We start from the raw sequence: 16540 nt of genomic DNA, 5'->3' as shown, positions 1-16540 counted from the left end.
CTCCCTAACACATTTGATCATGTTGTTGTGGTATCTTGATACCTGGACCCACTTCTTTTTTGCATTATTATTTATTTCATACCATGCATTAAATGAGCAGTCACTTCAATGACTTGAAAAGATTGTTGCCATGGTGCATTTCAATGTGTCTGAGTCCTCTTTTCTGCCTACTGTAAAGATGACATGTGGGCAGTGATGGCAGGGTGTTCTCAAAACTGCTCAAATGAAAACATGTAGACAGGTTATATATGTGTGTGCCTGCATGTGTGTACCACTATAGGTGAGGCTTGTTGGTGGACGATCCACCCTGCCTCCAAGCAGAGATCGGAAGGAGAGAAGGTGCGCATCGGTGATGACCTCATCCTTGTCAGCGTGTCCTCTGAGCGATACCTTGTAAGTTGATATTGTCTGGCGTTTGATCGTTGAGGATTGTGTGTGTGTGTGTGTGTGTCTGTGTGTGTGTGTGTGTGTGTGTCTGTGTTCATGCATAATGTAGAGGTCTTAGTAGTAGGGCGTCAAATCTGCTTTCCCTGATGTGACAAAATTTCAGATTATCCCAATCCGGTTACTGCGCTTTCCCCATGACCTTTCTCCGGCAGGAGGCTTAAATCCTACTGCATATTAAGAGAAACAACTTTTCCCTTCTGGATGCAAACAATTGCATTAAGCAAAATTTGATCTGTGCTGGAAATGTCTGGTTTGTAGGATTATGATTACAGTTTTGTTGAGATTTCTTTAGAGTGCTGCTTTTATCATCCTCGTCACATCCTCACATCCCCACATCCCGTTGCCTTTAATAATGATTAAGTCCCCACTGCACTGCTGAACTAGCTTCTTCAGCTCTTTTTCTATGAGACCATCCTGCCCCCTGTGCATAGCACTGTGCGATGTAAACCCTGGGAAGCATGTTCCCTTTGATCCATTGAGACGGTGACAGCAGCCAGGCTGTGTTTACCCCCTGTGGCGGTAGGGGCACGGCCAGATGACCATGATCGCCTTACTGTCACCAATGTCAATCTGGTATTCTGTCACTTTCACCTACACAGTGGTTTGTGGGGACATGCAGAACCTAAGGGAAGCAGAGAGACTCTGGGGAGAGAGGATGATCAGGACACAGCTGCCATAAAATGTGTTTTTTGGAAAGAGTCTGATTTACAAAACTGTGGAAAACACAAATACAAACATTTATGTAAGTCACTTTTTGCTCATTAACATAGATTTACATTTATTTCTTACCCTAACTATAATCACTATTAAACCTAACTTTTACCCTAACCTTAACCTTTACCACTAACCCAATTACGGACACAGCTTTCGTCCCAATTGCACATATCTAAACAACTGGCCTTAAGTCTGGTTTGTGTCCCTGAAAGTGGCGTAAGTGCTACACACACACACACACACACGCACACACGCACACACACACACACACACACACACACACACACACACACACACACACACACACACACACACACACACCGAGCATTACAGCCCCCCAGATGCTATGAATCTCCAAACACTCAAGGCATCTGTCGGTCAGTTTTATGGTGCCCTCAATGCTTCAAGCGATATACTAAAGTTTCTTTCCACATCAGTGCTTACAGAGAGTTTTAAACTTAAGCTGAGTGCTGCTGAATTCTGAGTTTTCACTTAAAAAAACCCCAAAAAACCCCAAAAAACCCCAATGTCCAGTACATGTGTTTGCTTAGAGGTTCCTCTGTTTCTGTCTGACTGCAGGTTAATGCTGATGTATTTTTTCCACCTTTGGTTACTGACAATCTTTAAAAAGCTCAGTAGACATAATGTAAGTAAAAACTACATGTAATGTTTCCTTGTGTCCCACAGCATTTATCCATCTCCAATGGCAACATCCAGGTGGACGCCTCCTTTATGCAGACACTATGGAATGTCCATCCCATCTGCTCTGGTAGCAACATAGAGGAAGGTAGAGACTTTACACAAAACCCCTGCCTCTACTATTTTATTTTCAATTTTTACCACTATCTTCTCCACAAGTTTGCAAAATGTCTAAAGCAAGCGAAATATATATATATATATATATATATATATATATATATATATATATATAAATCAAACATAAGTAAGAGAGAAAACATACACACTTGAAAAAAGGAAGAGGGTGTAGGCTGTCAGATGAATGCGAATGAGTAAATATATCTCAAGCTGGGTTCAAGTTTTTCACTAATTAGGAAGGCCCCCAAATATTCACAGCACTTCTCTGTATTTCAGAAGGCAATAAACTGGTGTTTCATTTGTATGATATAAAAAGCATCTCATTTAACTGAAACATAGAAACATGGATGTTTTTTTAATCTAAAAGTGTAATTTATTCAGCTGTGAACATGCCCAGCATTAATGCTTGTTAGTGACTATAAATACTTGAGAATATACTACAAATGGAAATGATCTCTGAGTTTATAACCCATTTCTGTGATCTAGATAGTCTATCTTTCCAGATGGCTTCTCTGATATGATAAGTTCTCATAATGGAGGCAAACGCAGCAACAAAAATGAAATGGCCAGAGTCAAAATATCTTAATGTTCTGTTCCTCCTCCAATAGGCTACCTGTTAGGTGGCCATGTGATGAGGCTGTTCCACGGACATGATGAAGTAGTGACCCTCCCAGGATCAGACCAAAGTGAGGAGCAGCAGAGGTGCGTCCATGTAGATTATATTAACCTAGAATGTATTGCAGCATTAGGGTCACACTAGTGACGGCAAACCAGCTACATAGCATGTGAGAGGCTAACTGATCTGTGATTGACCAATGATTCCTCAACTCCCACGGTCATCAAAATGCCTCTGACCGGCGACACCTGGCTATCATGGGAGGAAAAATGGCTGCCGTGCTATTTTTATCTACAGTATAGCTGCATGGTGCCAACACAGATGAGGTAGGCCACAGAAAAATGGCACACTGGACTTGAAGTGGGTCAAAACAGCAGCAAGGCCTATGAACATTCAGCCAGGTGCCAGGAGATGTGTCTTCCTCCCAGGCACACATACACATATACAGTACTAATGTAAGTAATGTATCTATTTTTAGACCCCAGCATGGCAAATATGGGGGCTGGATTATAAAGTAATTTCCAGCTTTCCTCTAGTGTTGTCCTTGAAATTCAACAAAAGGAGCATGCTTTTTAGAGGTCTCCTGTTTTTCTGGGGCAGATCAAACACACTCCAAGCTGTCACCGGGGGGGTTGATGAGCGATTTCTTTTATCTTTGGACCCAGTCACCCATATCACTGATAGACAGTGTAGCCGTGGGTTATCAGGGCACACATGTCTCTGTTTGAAGGATGTGATGCTGCTGTCGGCAGAGTAAATACAGCCCATGCTTCAGTATTTATGTGTTTATGCGTGTGAGATGAACATCCACCCAGTGAATATCAGTGTGACAAATGAGAGTAAAGAGGTGGTATTCTTCTAAGTCAGAAAGAATGACCTTGACAGTATCAGTGGCTAGACATTTGAAGCATCCACAGGCAGACCACCCACTCATGTTTCTCTGGCATCCCCAGGATAGTCAACTATGAGACGGGTAAAGCTGGTGCCAAGGCCAGGTCCTTGTGGAGGTTGGAGCCACTCCGAATCAGGTGGGCTATGTCTTACATGATCTGTTTTCCTTTCTGTTTTTCACTGCCTGCTAGATTCTATTCTCATTTTTGCCATTGTATTCCTCCATCATTTTCTTTTTTTCCCCATCTTGTCTGCATTTCTTCTCTCTGCCTGCTGTTTCTTCTATTTTGTTTTACTCAGGACCCATTTGTCCTTTCCTTCCTGTCCCTACTTATGATTTAAAGCTGCACTATGCCTTCTCTGTCTCTTCATTCTGTCATTCTATCTCCACCCTCCCTCCTTCTCTTTCCTTGTGCCACATTTTCTTTGACCTGGCTATTTTACAACCTCCCATGGATTCATCTCTCCTGTTTTCACTTCTTGTGTCAAATGTGATATTTGCCACCAATGACCATATTATGACCCTGTTTTGTTTCCTGAATAGAAAAGTGCATAATTAGTTAAATGTTTTCAGCTATTTACTAATTATCCTACACTGCTTCATGGCATGCAAGATAATTAACAGCTGGCAGCAATGTTTAGATCAACTAATTAGTGTATATTAGGCATCCAGGGCTTACAAAAGTCAACTTTTGATCATTTTTTATGTTTGCATTTTAATGTGTGGGTGTGTCCGTATATCCATGGTGACCTTGACAGTTGGAGTGGGAGCCACATCCGCTGGGGTCAGCCCTTCAGACTGCGGCACCTGACCACTGGTCACTACCTTGCCCTGACTGAGGACAAGGGGTTGGTGCTGCAGGACCAGGAGAGGTCCGACACCATCGCCACCGCCTTCTGCTTCAGAGCTTCTAAGGCAAGGACATGCACTCATGAATCCTGGACTACTTGCTGTCCCTCAAGGTGACCTGTGTCACATGGGATTAACCACACACTTCCTCAGTAAACGCCACAGAGAGGGAGTTACAAAGGATCACCTCTAAACCTTTACAAATGAACCACCCACTATCCTTGGAGTGGAAAATCACCATTTGTTCAAGGACAATGAAAATTACAAGAATTATTGCACCATCAAAAGCTACGCCATAGAGGTTAATTTAGCTGAACTTTCCGACTGTGACTGAACTGACATTTTAGCTCCATTCTGTGTAATGGAGTTTTAGATATGGCCCATGATTGTAAGGCAATTAGTGACCCTTCCAATGTGGATTTAAAGCATGTATTATAGAATATAAGTCAAGTCAATTATCATGGCCTCTTCATGGGTTGCAGTTAGATCTGATCCTAATTGCAAAACAATTATAATTCTCCCATTCTGTCATTGGATAGAGCATTCAGCAGCAGATGACAGTTGACATGTGGTCGGTGGTTTGATTAAGAATAAATCTGCATCCAGTATGTCCGTATGTGCATGTGTTTGGGATTTTATGCTAGCGTACTCATCCGTTTCACAGCCTTGACGTTTTTATTTTCTCCTCCCCTGCGTAGGAGAAGCTGGAGCAGAGCCCCAAGCGGGACATCGAGGGCATGGGGGTGGCAGAAATTAAATATGGGGACTCACTCTGTTTCGTCATGCACGTGGCCACGGGACTCTGGCTCTCCTACCAGGCACCTGATGTCAAATCTGCCCGTCTGGGTCCCCTCAAGAGACGAGTGAGTGAAGACAAACACAAGTGTGCACCATTTCATCTTCAACTTAGAATGCAAGGCATATACAAAAACAAACAAAATTAATAAATGAATTAGATTCCTCGGAGAAGATAATTATTTACAGGGTAATGAAATGATTAATTTAAGATGATTGTTCATTAGTTTGTGTCTCTGCCTCAACCTAATTTAAACCTTGTCTCTTGGCTACTGTGACAGAAGTGATAGGGGTGTGTGTGTGATAATGTGTGTGACAATGTGTCCTCCGTGTAAACACAGCCAGGTAGCCTGTAGAGTCAGCACCTGTGTTCCAGACATTGTGGCTCAGTGCTGCCTGAGGACGGCTGGAGACATTCTCTCCATTGAACAGCTTCCTATCCCCTTTTTTTGGTCCTTCTTCTATATTGTCTCATGGCTTTGTCTCACACTCTTGTCTCTTCTCCTCACACATCTCAAGGCATGCCTACATTCTGAAGGTCACATGGATGACGGGTTGACCCTGCAGCGCTGTCAACACGAGGAGTCCCGAGCGGCACGCATCATCCGCAACACCACGCTACTCTTTAAACGATTCATCAGGTACGCCAAACACTGCGAAAACGTCGCTTTTCCTCACTGGTGCACACAGTGACGTGATCGCACAAATTGCCCAATTAAACCACATTACAGCCTGCATTTGTCTTAAGCCACTTTATGAGGGTAATAGACAAAATGTTCTGTAATTGATACAAGTTACGTAAGCATCACACTGAGGATGGCTGAGCATAATGTCTACAGATGATAAAGCAAAGAGTCCCCAACTGCAACACATCACTATATTACATATATAACCTAAAAAACAGACATCTCAAATCCCCTGAGATCCTCACGCAATCCACTTAGCCGTGATGTAACGTCCCTCCAGATTGCGAAAGTACCCGGTGGAGTGTTGCGCTGTGAGTTTTGACTGAGTGGGGTACCAAAGCTCCAGACAGCTCACTCAGTGGTCCAGTCATGCGTTTCCAAATGGCAAACAGTGCAGTAGCGGCACGGCTACGCACAGCCGGCTACGAGAAAAGAAGCCCTGGTGCACGTAAGTGGATGCTTCCACAACCCTTATTTGTTATCAAACGGCCCACTGTCCCCTGGGTTGGTCTGGGGGCACTCATGGCAGAAACATGTGAGAGTCTGTCAGCTTCCCCTGCGGCTGTGACACATACATCTCCCCACACCCCTCCCACGCGTTCGACAGGAGCTATTTTTAGAAGGCCAACGGAAATCAGCATTTCAGCATGGATGAACCTGTGGGCTAAACATTGTGTTAGTCATTGCAGCCTCTCAAGTCTTTTCAGCCTCCCAGTCAGAGTGTCTGTATCAAAGGTTCACTGTGTTGTGTCACAGTGGTAATGTGTGATGAATGGTGGTATTTAAAAAACTATACAAGATCAAGGAAATTAGTGGGGACATCATCTATCGCTCCTTTCTCCCAGTTTGTCTGGATACTGATGTTTCTGTGCTCTCTCTGTCACTCTCTCCCAGAGACCTGGATTGTTTGGGTGTTAAGAATAGGGCACTGGTCTCCCTGCCCGTCGAGGAGGTGCTCCAAACCCTCAATGACCTCATCACCTATTTCCAGGTCCCTGACGCTGAGCTGGAGCACGAAGAGAGGCAGATCAAGCTACGGTCACTCAAGAATAGGCAGAATCTATTCAAACAGGAAGTGAGTTTCACTGTCAAGGAAGGCAAACTCACAGACCATAAAATATCAGCGAATAATACCAAGAGCTATTCTATTGTGCAGCAAAATATTAAGAGTAAAGAGTTTGACTTGTGATTGAGGCAGTTCCAGTAAGTGACTGCACATAAGAGTAAGCTGAAAGCAGTGGCAAACTTGCAAAAGACAAAGTTTGTGAAAGGCTAAAGCGATTGATTCTTTGTGGTGTGTTTCAATGCCATCTTGTATTTGGAGGCACTGCATTTGAAAGTGTCAGCAGTTCTGGTGTTATAAGTTTTCCAGAGGCTGGCACGAATGCACTGAAGCTTTCTTGCTAAGCCTCTAGGACTTAAATTGCTTTCATCAATTACGAAATGTCAGCTGCCTTACTGAGGGGGGCTATGATGTCAACCATCGAAACTCCCCGTAGCTCTAACAGGCTACAACAACAAAATGAATGTGCCACCATATCCTCAAGCCAACATTAATAAATACTTAATGGAATATATGTGCAGTTATCATACAAATTAGAACTTGTAATATCTGCTGCTTATTATGCAGATTTTATCAATTCATCTTTCACCTTATTTACCCGTCTTTCTATAATAATACACTAAAATAGCACACCTCTGTTGCACTCCTAATATATTACATTTAGATGGTCAATTTGTCACTGCAGACAGCTGAGTCATGATTTTTTCTTGGCATTATAAATCATCTGCAATTTTCATTTTGTCTTTTACGCCCCCCATTTAGCATATCTGATCACCATAGAGATTTCTCTTTAGAATAAATCACCATGACATGACCACCAAATGAGACAGGAGAGAGCCATCACGGTTGTGTTCATGATGGTCAACTAATTAAATGCTGCAGACAAGGATTTCACCAATTTAAGCACTCATACTAATGAGAGCTTGTTATTAAGACCTCTGTATTATGTGTTCATTTTTTTTTTTTTCATTTGGTTATTGTGATTTTAATAATTTGTGTCATTTCTCAGGGCATGCTGATTCTGGTGTCTAACTGCATTGACCGTCTGAACGTGTACAACAGTGTGGCCCATTTTGGGGAGTGTGCTGGGCCAGAGGCAGGAGCAGCTTGGAAAGACATTCTCAATCTGCTGTATGAGTTGCTGGGTAAGAGGCTTGGCTACCACACACACACACACACACACACATATAGACAAACCCACGTTAAATCTCAGAGATGAAAATCTTTGTTTGAGGATAAAGCACCTCCATCTCTAAGTATAGTGGTTCAGTTGTGATGAGGAGCTGTGTTGACCTTGTATTTAACCAGCCATGTACTGACTCTTCAGGTTGGAGGATTGAATTCTGGGGTTGCCAGAAACTGCAAGGCCCAACATTCACACACACACACACATACACACACACACACACACACAAGCAATAAACATGCTCACACACTATAAATACCCCATCTCTAATAATCACATATACCCACATTGTTGGAGAAAAGATGTGTGTGGCATGTGTTGCACTGCATACAAAGAGGCTTTCCCGTTTACGTCATGTGCTTCTAGGGCATCACCCCAGTAAGATCAATCACCACACACACACACTATTTTGGGTGTCCTCTATGTGCCAGATGATTTTAACTGCTGAAGCCTAAATGTCAATTCTCAACACTCTTTATGCTGTTGTTTTTATGGTGATCTTAATGTTCCCACAGCCCAATGTCACCATCCCTGACTTTCCAAAAAAATCCCTTTAACCTCATGCACTGCTACCATATGCTCTGTCACATATATGTTTCTAACTAAAGTGACCTGGCAGGGAAAGATATATATATATTTTTGCTCTCCCTCTATGTCTGCTGTCCTCTATCTGATGAATACAATGTTTGGCTGGAACTTTTTTTTTTTCTCCAATTGAGACATAAAAATGCATTTCTGAGCAGAAAATTGTAAGCAGGCATGATTTTTTTTTAATATAAAATATTTGTCTTAAGGAGAGAATTTAAGTTTATCTTTCATCCTGCCATGTTGAAGCCCCTCTGCCCTCTAAGTGTGTCCTTCACACTCTTATTTACACTGATTTCACCTCCTTGCTCTTATTAGTGTTCCAGCCACGTCTCTTCCTTTCCCCTATTCCCTCCTCTACACACCTGCTCCGGTGCAGCGATAAGTGGATTTGGGATGCCCCCCTCCTTTCTTCCTTGTCTGTCTGCATTGGGTGACCCTGTCTTTCTTTGCTAGGGCATATGTGGGTGTGTGTCTGTGCTTGCTTGTGTTTATGTCTTTTCTCTCCCTGTGTTGTTCCCTCCCCCCATCTTAGGCATCTTCCAAATTAATATGTATAAGAGTGTCAAAGCAGCACCTCTCCCTTCTTTGGCTTTGGGCTTGCATTTAAGGTGTCCACCTTTTGGTGACATTGTTTTGCTGTTGTGTAAGGAGTGAGATTTGGCACTGAAAGGATCCATCAGACTACTTTGCAAAACCACACACAAAAAAAATCTTCTTTCCATTAAGATTTTGACTCATGCATACTTACCTTGTGTCCTACAGCGGCCTTAATTAGAGGAAACAGGAACAACTGCACCCAGTTCTCCAACAACTTGGACTGGCTGGTTAGCAAGCTGGAGAGACTGGAGTCTTCTTCAGGTACGATCATTATTATTCTCACACATCCTGAGCTTCCTGTGAAACAGCATTGTGGGATACCTTGCATTTTCCTCTGCCAGAGACATCACGAAACTATCCAGCACTCCTCAACAGGAATATGAGTCAATATGAGGATGTAAAAAGATGAGGCTGCTTACAGTACCTAAAAAATAATACAGATACTTTTACATTTTAAGTATAAAACATGCACCAGAAGCTACAGTATCTAAGTGGACTACATGTTTCTTTGAGGATTGTCCTCTGGTGTGTCTTTCTCCTCTGCGGGTGTTAACTAATTGATGAATTTGTGGCTATGCAGGCATCCTGGAGGTTCTACACTGCATTCTAATTGAGAGCCCCGAGGCCCTCAACATCATCCAGAGAGGACACATCAAGTCCATCATATCACTACTCTACAAGCACGGGCGAAATCACAAGGTGGGAAGCACTATCAGTCAGACCTTTGGGCTACAAGGAGAATGTTGTACAATGAACCCAAATTGTGAATAATCATTAACATAAGTTTGTTGTCTTGCTGAGAAACCACATTCAGTACTTTCACCTTCAGGCTGCACACACATTGTTTGTATCTCTTTTTCGCAGCAAAGAGAATGTGATGCACATTTCAAATGAGTACCAGACAATAAATGAGAAGATAGATCATGTCTGTATGGTAGATATGAAGCATTTTCCCAGGTTTGTACTACGCTAAGCTAATTTCTGATGGCTCCGGCTGCCTAAACACATGTGGGTGGTATCAATCTTCTCAATAAACTCGTCAAGACAGTGAATAAGAACATTTTGTTGAATTATTTCCTTAAGATGCACACTGATACATCACCAATCACTTCTATGTTGTTTTTTTGTCAAGCAAGAAAGCACATAACCACTGAAACTGCACACTGCTGGTTTACCTTGCATCCTGTCATCTTCAGTTCTTTCCTCATTAAGCTCACCAAAATGGTTTACCGGATGCAAATCCATTTCCGTAACAGTTCCCTTTGGGGCTCTTTTTCACCTCTTCTTCTCTTTCTCTTTAGCTACTAATTCATTATACACCTTCTTCCAGCATACAAAGTTTCATCATTGACAGAGGGTTCCTGGGGGTTTGGGTGCAGTGTGTCCCCGTCATGAATCAATCTCTTTAAAAGTGAATTGAGACCAGGAGAAGGCAGCCAGCTGGCCTGGGTCATAAATCAGCGTGAATGTATCATTTAGCTATGGAAGCAGGAGAAAAGGGCCAATGATAAAGAGTAGGGGGCTCTGGTCTGTCACCCATGGCTGAGCTCTCCGGCCCATTTAATTCTATGGCTTTGTTAAGGTAACATCAAAGGAATATTATTGGACATGTTTTTGCCCCCGATAAACATCTCTGGGTAATTATGCAGTGATTGCTTGAAAATAAGCTGTACCTAGAGCAGTAAAATGGTCAGTGTTTAGGGTCATTTCTAGAAAGAGAGATTAATATCATTTGTCAGGGAGCTGTTATACTCTTCCTCTCAATATTGTTGCTTATGTTCCTCCCCCCTACCTCCACTTCTCTCTTTAGATTCTGGATGTGCTCTGCTCGCTATGTGTGTGTAACGGCGTAGCTGTGCGAACCAATCAGAACCTTATCTGTGATCATTTGCTGCCCAAGAGAGATCTGCTGCTGCAAACCCAGCTGGTCAATGATGTCCAAAGGTTAGAAAACCATCCATGCACCATTTCCTTTTAACATCTTGCTTCTCTGATACAATTTTAGATTTTAGTTATTTCTTTTCATTTCAAAATTACATTGCCAAATGAAACGATTGAAATAAGGAAGTAAGCAAGTAATTAAAGTTCCACTCTGATTGATCTACATGACTGTTGCACCAACTTCTTGTAAATTTATTTCAGACTTTTTGTGCTTCCAAGTTTCAACAGCTATATTTTGCGGGTGATCTAGTAAGAATAACTGCGTAAATGAAAACAGGTGCAACAGGGTGGAGACAGCAGTATGTAAATGAGTGTTTTCAGTGTCTTAATGGAGAGTTTGGATGACCAGAAAGCGCAAAATGAAATATGATCAGGTTCTAGTGGAAGAGGTTAACTAATATATTGAGTTATAACAAAAACAAATATTACCAGAATAACCGACATATGGGAGATTATTTGTGACAAAGTCAATGCTGTTAGTAAAACCAAAAATATTCCACTCCAAAATTATAACACAGGTGGAAAAACTCCATCCTGTGCGTATTCGTATATCCTTCTCCTCCTCTCCACAGTTACAAAAGTCATCTGTGCGCAGCCGGTTAATACCTGCCCTTCAAATGTATTATTTATAGACACAGTTAGGGTCAGAAATAATACCTTCAGGTTTGGTAAATCACAATGCGTGTGCTAAATAACATATTTGCATTTTCTTCTCCCTTAGACTACAGAAAAATAGACCTGTAACTGCCTGCTTAACTGCCAAAAATAACAATTTTAAGAGGTCAAGTGGTATGTGCTTGATGAAAAATGTGTGTTTTAGAGTAGTATGATAATAGATTTTATTTGATTTTATTGACTGCCCAGACTAATGATTTATGATTATGATTTATTATGCCCTTTTGCGCTGTACTCAGTCTTAATAGTTTTAGGATTTGCTTGTTTTAATTCTTTTGCTTTGTATGACCTGCTGGTTTTAATTGTGTCTGAAGGGGCCAATAAAATCAACACAAAATGAAAGTTCTTTGCAGTAACGTAGCTAGTAACCTAGCTACGTGTGGTGCAACCCATTTTAATTGATGTGTAAACACTCAAGTTACAACGAGGCTAAACTGAAATAATGAACAGCTGGTGTAACCAGCTGCAGAGCTGATTCCATTGTGGGTTAGTGTAAATTCAGCATTGCAATGTTTGGCCCATGTAATAGTATACATGCAACACATCTACTACTAACACTACATGTTGAGTGTGGACTGTGTTCTCTTAACAACATGGCTCACAAATTTAAACATGGATAATGTACAATCAACCACAAAGTGACTATAATAACAACACATTGTACATTGACATGACAGTGGGTTTAGCCCATGTGAAATCTCTTATCTTTTAAGGTCTTCAAACTTTAGTCTTTATGCAGTGAAAAGAAACATGCCAGTTAGGGCAATATAATTTTAACTCAGATTTAATCTCACCAATCTGACCATAGTGAAGTCATCTACTTTTCTGTGCCTCGTTTCAAGATATCAACACATTTTTAGGAACCGAATGAATTGGAAGCAAATTGAATTATCTTGTCCTAAGGGCAGACTTTTTAATTAGTTTTAAGAAAGAAAAAAAACTCAACATATTACAACTAAATGTAAGAATGTCTGAGAATATTCTACTTTCACTGTGGGACACTTAATGATTTCATGTTTTACTTCATTGCCAGTATGAGACCAAACATCTTCCTCGGGGTGAGCGAGGGCTCAGCTCAGTATAAGAAGTGGTACTATGAGCTGATGATTGACCAGGTGGACCACTTTGTGACCAGTGAGCCCTCCCACCTGAGAGTGGGCTGGGCCAACACTAAAGGCTATGCTCCGTACCCTGGGGGTGGAGAGGGCTGGGGGGGTAATGGCGTTGGAGATGATCTCTATTCCTATGGTTTTGATGGACTTCACCTCTGGTCAGGTCAGTGTTTGGAGGTAAAGTGTTTGTGTGTGCATGTAACTCAGATCATAATAAGGTGATGTAATAAACATGAGCAGTAACCCTGGGCTACAGCCAGGTTGCGTCTAGACAGCATCTGCACCCTGCAGGGATGATTTCCTTGCCCAGAGTGTGTGTAACTGGGTATATTTGTGAGTAAAAATGTGTGTCCTGTGTGTATATCTTTATGTGTGTAAGGGACGTGATCTATGCCAGCATCACCCACTGGGTCATATTTCACATAACTGTCTACATATGTGTGTCTTGAACAGGTCGTATCCCACGGGCGGTTGCGTCTCTTAACCAGCACATTCTGACCTCAGAGGATGTGGTGAGCTGTTGTCTGGACCTGGGAGCTCCCAGCATCTCTTTCAGAATTAACGGACAGCCCGTTCAGGGCATGTTTGAAAATTTCAACACAGACGGGCTCTTCTTCCCTGTCGTCAGCTTCTCTGCAGGGGTCAAGTGAGTATTTATTTATTTCTTCTGTGTGTTGAGGCAGACTCTCTAAAATGCTGTGATGATGAATATGCGACACACAAGCACAGACAGATGACACAGACAAGCCAAAAGGAATATATGTGTGTGTGTGTGTGTGTGTGTGTGTGTGTGTGTGTGTGTGTGTGTGTGTGTGTGTGTGTGTGTGTGTGTGTGTGTGTGTGTGTGTGTGTGTGTGTGTGTGTGTGTGTGTGTGTGTGTGTGTGTATATATACATACATATACTTCAAACCTACACTCACACAGACACTGCCTGCATCTGCCCAGTTATTCTGGTCCAAATGCATTTATCCTTCTGGTCTTGAGGTTGGACACAGGTAAAATAGGCTTGCTTCATTTTCCCCACTGTTGCCATGGTAACCACAGATAGTGTGATTGACAATACTTTGAAATGGAATTTCAAGCTCCAGTAGTTTTCCCATGATTCCATGATTGGCTCTCACTTCGTAGAGTGAGGCAGCCTTTTGCATTACAGCTTTCACTCTCTGAAGCCCTGAGACACCAGGAGGCTAATTTTATTTGGTCATGTAAGCCACCAGAAAATAAATCTAGTCCTAATTGCTAATAAAAATGAATTGCTAAAAAGTGTTGCCATACTAGATTGTGTGTACGTAGTGGAAAGGGAATTGAGAGTTGCATATGATTCAGCAGATTTTGCTTTTTGACATTTTAGACTTTTGTTACTTCCTCTTTTATTAGAGAAAGAGATCATGCAATATAGATTAAAAGAAAAATAAATGTTGTTAATTATTTTCACCTTTTTGGTACCAATTTAACATTTCTTCTTTTATAATTGTTGTCACATTTAATAGCCTCACTGTTCTTTTATTAAAAAAGACATTTTGGGAAATATACTTATTTGCTTTCATGGTGAGAGATTCACACCACTCTCATATTTATATGTAGAGCTGCGGCCAGGACACATTAGCTTAGCTTAGCAGAGAGACAAAACTAGTCAAGAAAAAAAGCTAACCTAAGTGAAAAATCAATGTAATGTTGAATTACTGCTATAAAAGGTATGTTTTCTTATGCTCTGACACAGCGTAGCTTTTAGTGATCTTCAGATAGTTCATTTCTCTTTTCACAATGAAAAAAAAAAACTTTAAAATTGATGCTTAAGGAAAAAAACTGAGCCAAATCTGACTACCAAGTTACAAAGTAGTCTGTTTGTAATTTACCCATGTCTTACTGCACAATTTATGATGTAGTTAATGCTCAGCATTTAATGTGACAAGTGGCACATTCTGACCTATTTTTGGTTCTGACATCTTAGAGCTTGCTAGGTGAACATGACCCAGTGAACAGGGTGAACATCTCTGTGGAGATAAGCGTTCCAGAAAATGACAGACACACATCTTCACTACTCAATAATTGAGGGCTGCATCCAGAATGGGCTCAGTTGCGTCACAACTACTACTTGAGTAGCTATTTTAGGCAGCCTCAGGAGAGCCTCTTCACAATGATGGCCTGAGATGTTTTTTTCACTCTCAGAACTAAACTTGTCGCTGTTAGAGCACAGGCTGGAAATGATTGAAGTGGATTAAGAGGAGGAAAAGCAGCACTTTTGGCTGTGTGTTTGTTTTTTCTTTCACTGACTGCTTTTGTCAGTTTTAGCTCTGTGATCATCACTTTTGTTAATTTATACTGCATTCATATAATTAGATTTTCCCCATTTACTGTTAATCGAATAAGCCAACAGATAACCAACATTTTATCTCCTTAGGGTACGATTCCTGTTGGGTGGTCGACATGGCGACTTTAAATTTCTGCCTCCTTCAAGTTATGCTCCATGTTACGAGGCTCTGCTGCCGAAAGAGAAGATGAAGGTGGAGCCAGTGAAAGAGTACAAGAGAGATGTGGAAGGAGTCCGAGATTTGCTGGGAACCACTCAGTTCATGTCACAGGCCTCTTTCATTCCCACACCTGTGGAAACCAGCCAGGTAAACTCAAAGAAATAGCGTTACAAGAAATTAATTTGTGTCAGAGCCTATGCAGAAATGTTTCATTAAAAACCCACTATGCCTGTTTTCTTAGATTGTTATGCCGCCTCATTTGGAAAAGGTTCGGGACAAGCTGGCTGAAAACATCCATGAGCTGTGGGGCATGAATAAGATTGAGCTGGGCTGGTCGTATGGCAAGGTCAGAAAATGAAGATTGTTCCTTTACGTATATATTATACACTTACAACAAGATCATCACTCTGGATCAGAAGATTAAAAAGCATAATCCATACATTTTGCCATGTTTCTGGAGAAATAAACATCACAAGTACACATTTTTTATAAACATATTCGAGTTGAGTGAGAAAACAGCTTTAAATGCATTAGACGTAATAGTATTAGAGTTGAACCATCAAAAAAGCCTGTACATCATCTTGCTTTCTCTTTTATAATTTGCGGTTCACACCAAAAAAGAGGGTAAGTGGAAAGAACGCTCTCATTGTCCATGATCGATGCTTTTCATACCATTCATTTAGGAGCTCCATTCCAGTTTGTTTGTAGGTAGAAGATTCATTGTGTCTGTGTTTTAGTATACAGTAAGTCATAAATTACAAAGTATTGTTTCACCTAAGGGCAGAACAGGGTATTTCATCGCTGCAATAAACCAAGAAGAAACCCTGTAGTTAAATTTTCTGCTTTTAGTTAATCGTTTGAAAGAAAAGAAATGGGTATTTAATTAAATACCCAAGTGTCATGCTATCATGAAAATTTAAACCTCTGAAACCTGCTATCACTCCAATATTGATTGAGAGGTCTTTCTTGCTTTCTTGCAGGGAGTTAGAAATGAAGATTGATGTCACTCTCATGTCTGTGTGTTAATTATGAAGCAGTAGCCCAGGAAAAATTAGCTTAGCATGAAGACAGGAAGCAGGGGGAAACAGCTA

The 16540-nt window shown here is 41.4% G+C and overlaps 1 protein-coding gene across 1 annotated transcript in view; it reads left to right on the top strand.

The window, feature by feature from the left end:
* The window catches only part of LOC128374953 (ryanodine receptor 3-like), a 98764-nt gene that overhangs the window by 28204 nt on the left and 54020 nt on the right, over positions 1 to 16540 (top strand). The window contains exons 8-24 of the mRNA XM_053335173.1: positions 281 to 393; positions 1849 to 1948; positions 2586 to 2679; positions 3547 to 3621; positions 4244 to 4400; positions 5033 to 5197; positions 5649 to 5770; positions 6710 to 6890; positions 7888 to 8023; positions 9415 to 9510; positions 9830 to 9948; positions 11060 to 11193; positions 12899 to 13140; positions 13431 to 13623; positions 15380 to 15596; positions 15691 to 15795; positions 16071 to 16073. Of these exons, the coding sequence (XP_053191148.1) occupies positions 281 to 393; positions 1849 to 1948; positions 2586 to 2679; positions 3547 to 3621; positions 4244 to 4400; positions 5033 to 5197; positions 5649 to 5770; positions 6710 to 6890; positions 7888 to 8023; positions 9415 to 9510; positions 9830 to 9948; positions 11060 to 11193; positions 12899 to 13140; positions 13431 to 13623; positions 15380 to 15596; positions 15691 to 15795; positions 16071 to 16073 (2252 nt within the window). The remainder of the gene's footprint in view (positions 1 to 280; positions 394 to 1848; positions 1949 to 2585; positions 2680 to 3546; positions 3622 to 4243; positions 4401 to 5032; positions 5198 to 5648; positions 5771 to 6709; positions 6891 to 7887; positions 8024 to 9414; positions 9511 to 9829; positions 9949 to 11059; positions 11194 to 12898; positions 13141 to 13430; positions 13624 to 15379; positions 15597 to 15690; positions 15796 to 16070; positions 16074 to 16540) is intronic.

The sequence above is a fragment of the Scomber japonicus genome, chromosome 16, assembly GCF_027409825.1.
Source record: "Scomber japonicus isolate fScoJap1 chromosome 16, fScoJap1.pri, whole genome shotgun sequence".
In the NCBI taxonomy this organism is placed as follows: domain Eukaryota; kingdom Metazoa; phylum Chordata; class Actinopteri; order Scombriformes; family Scombridae; genus Scomber; species Scomber japonicus.
The sequence above is the reverse complement of the archived record's forward strand: the minus strand, read 5'-3'. Positions and strand labels throughout refer to the sequence as shown.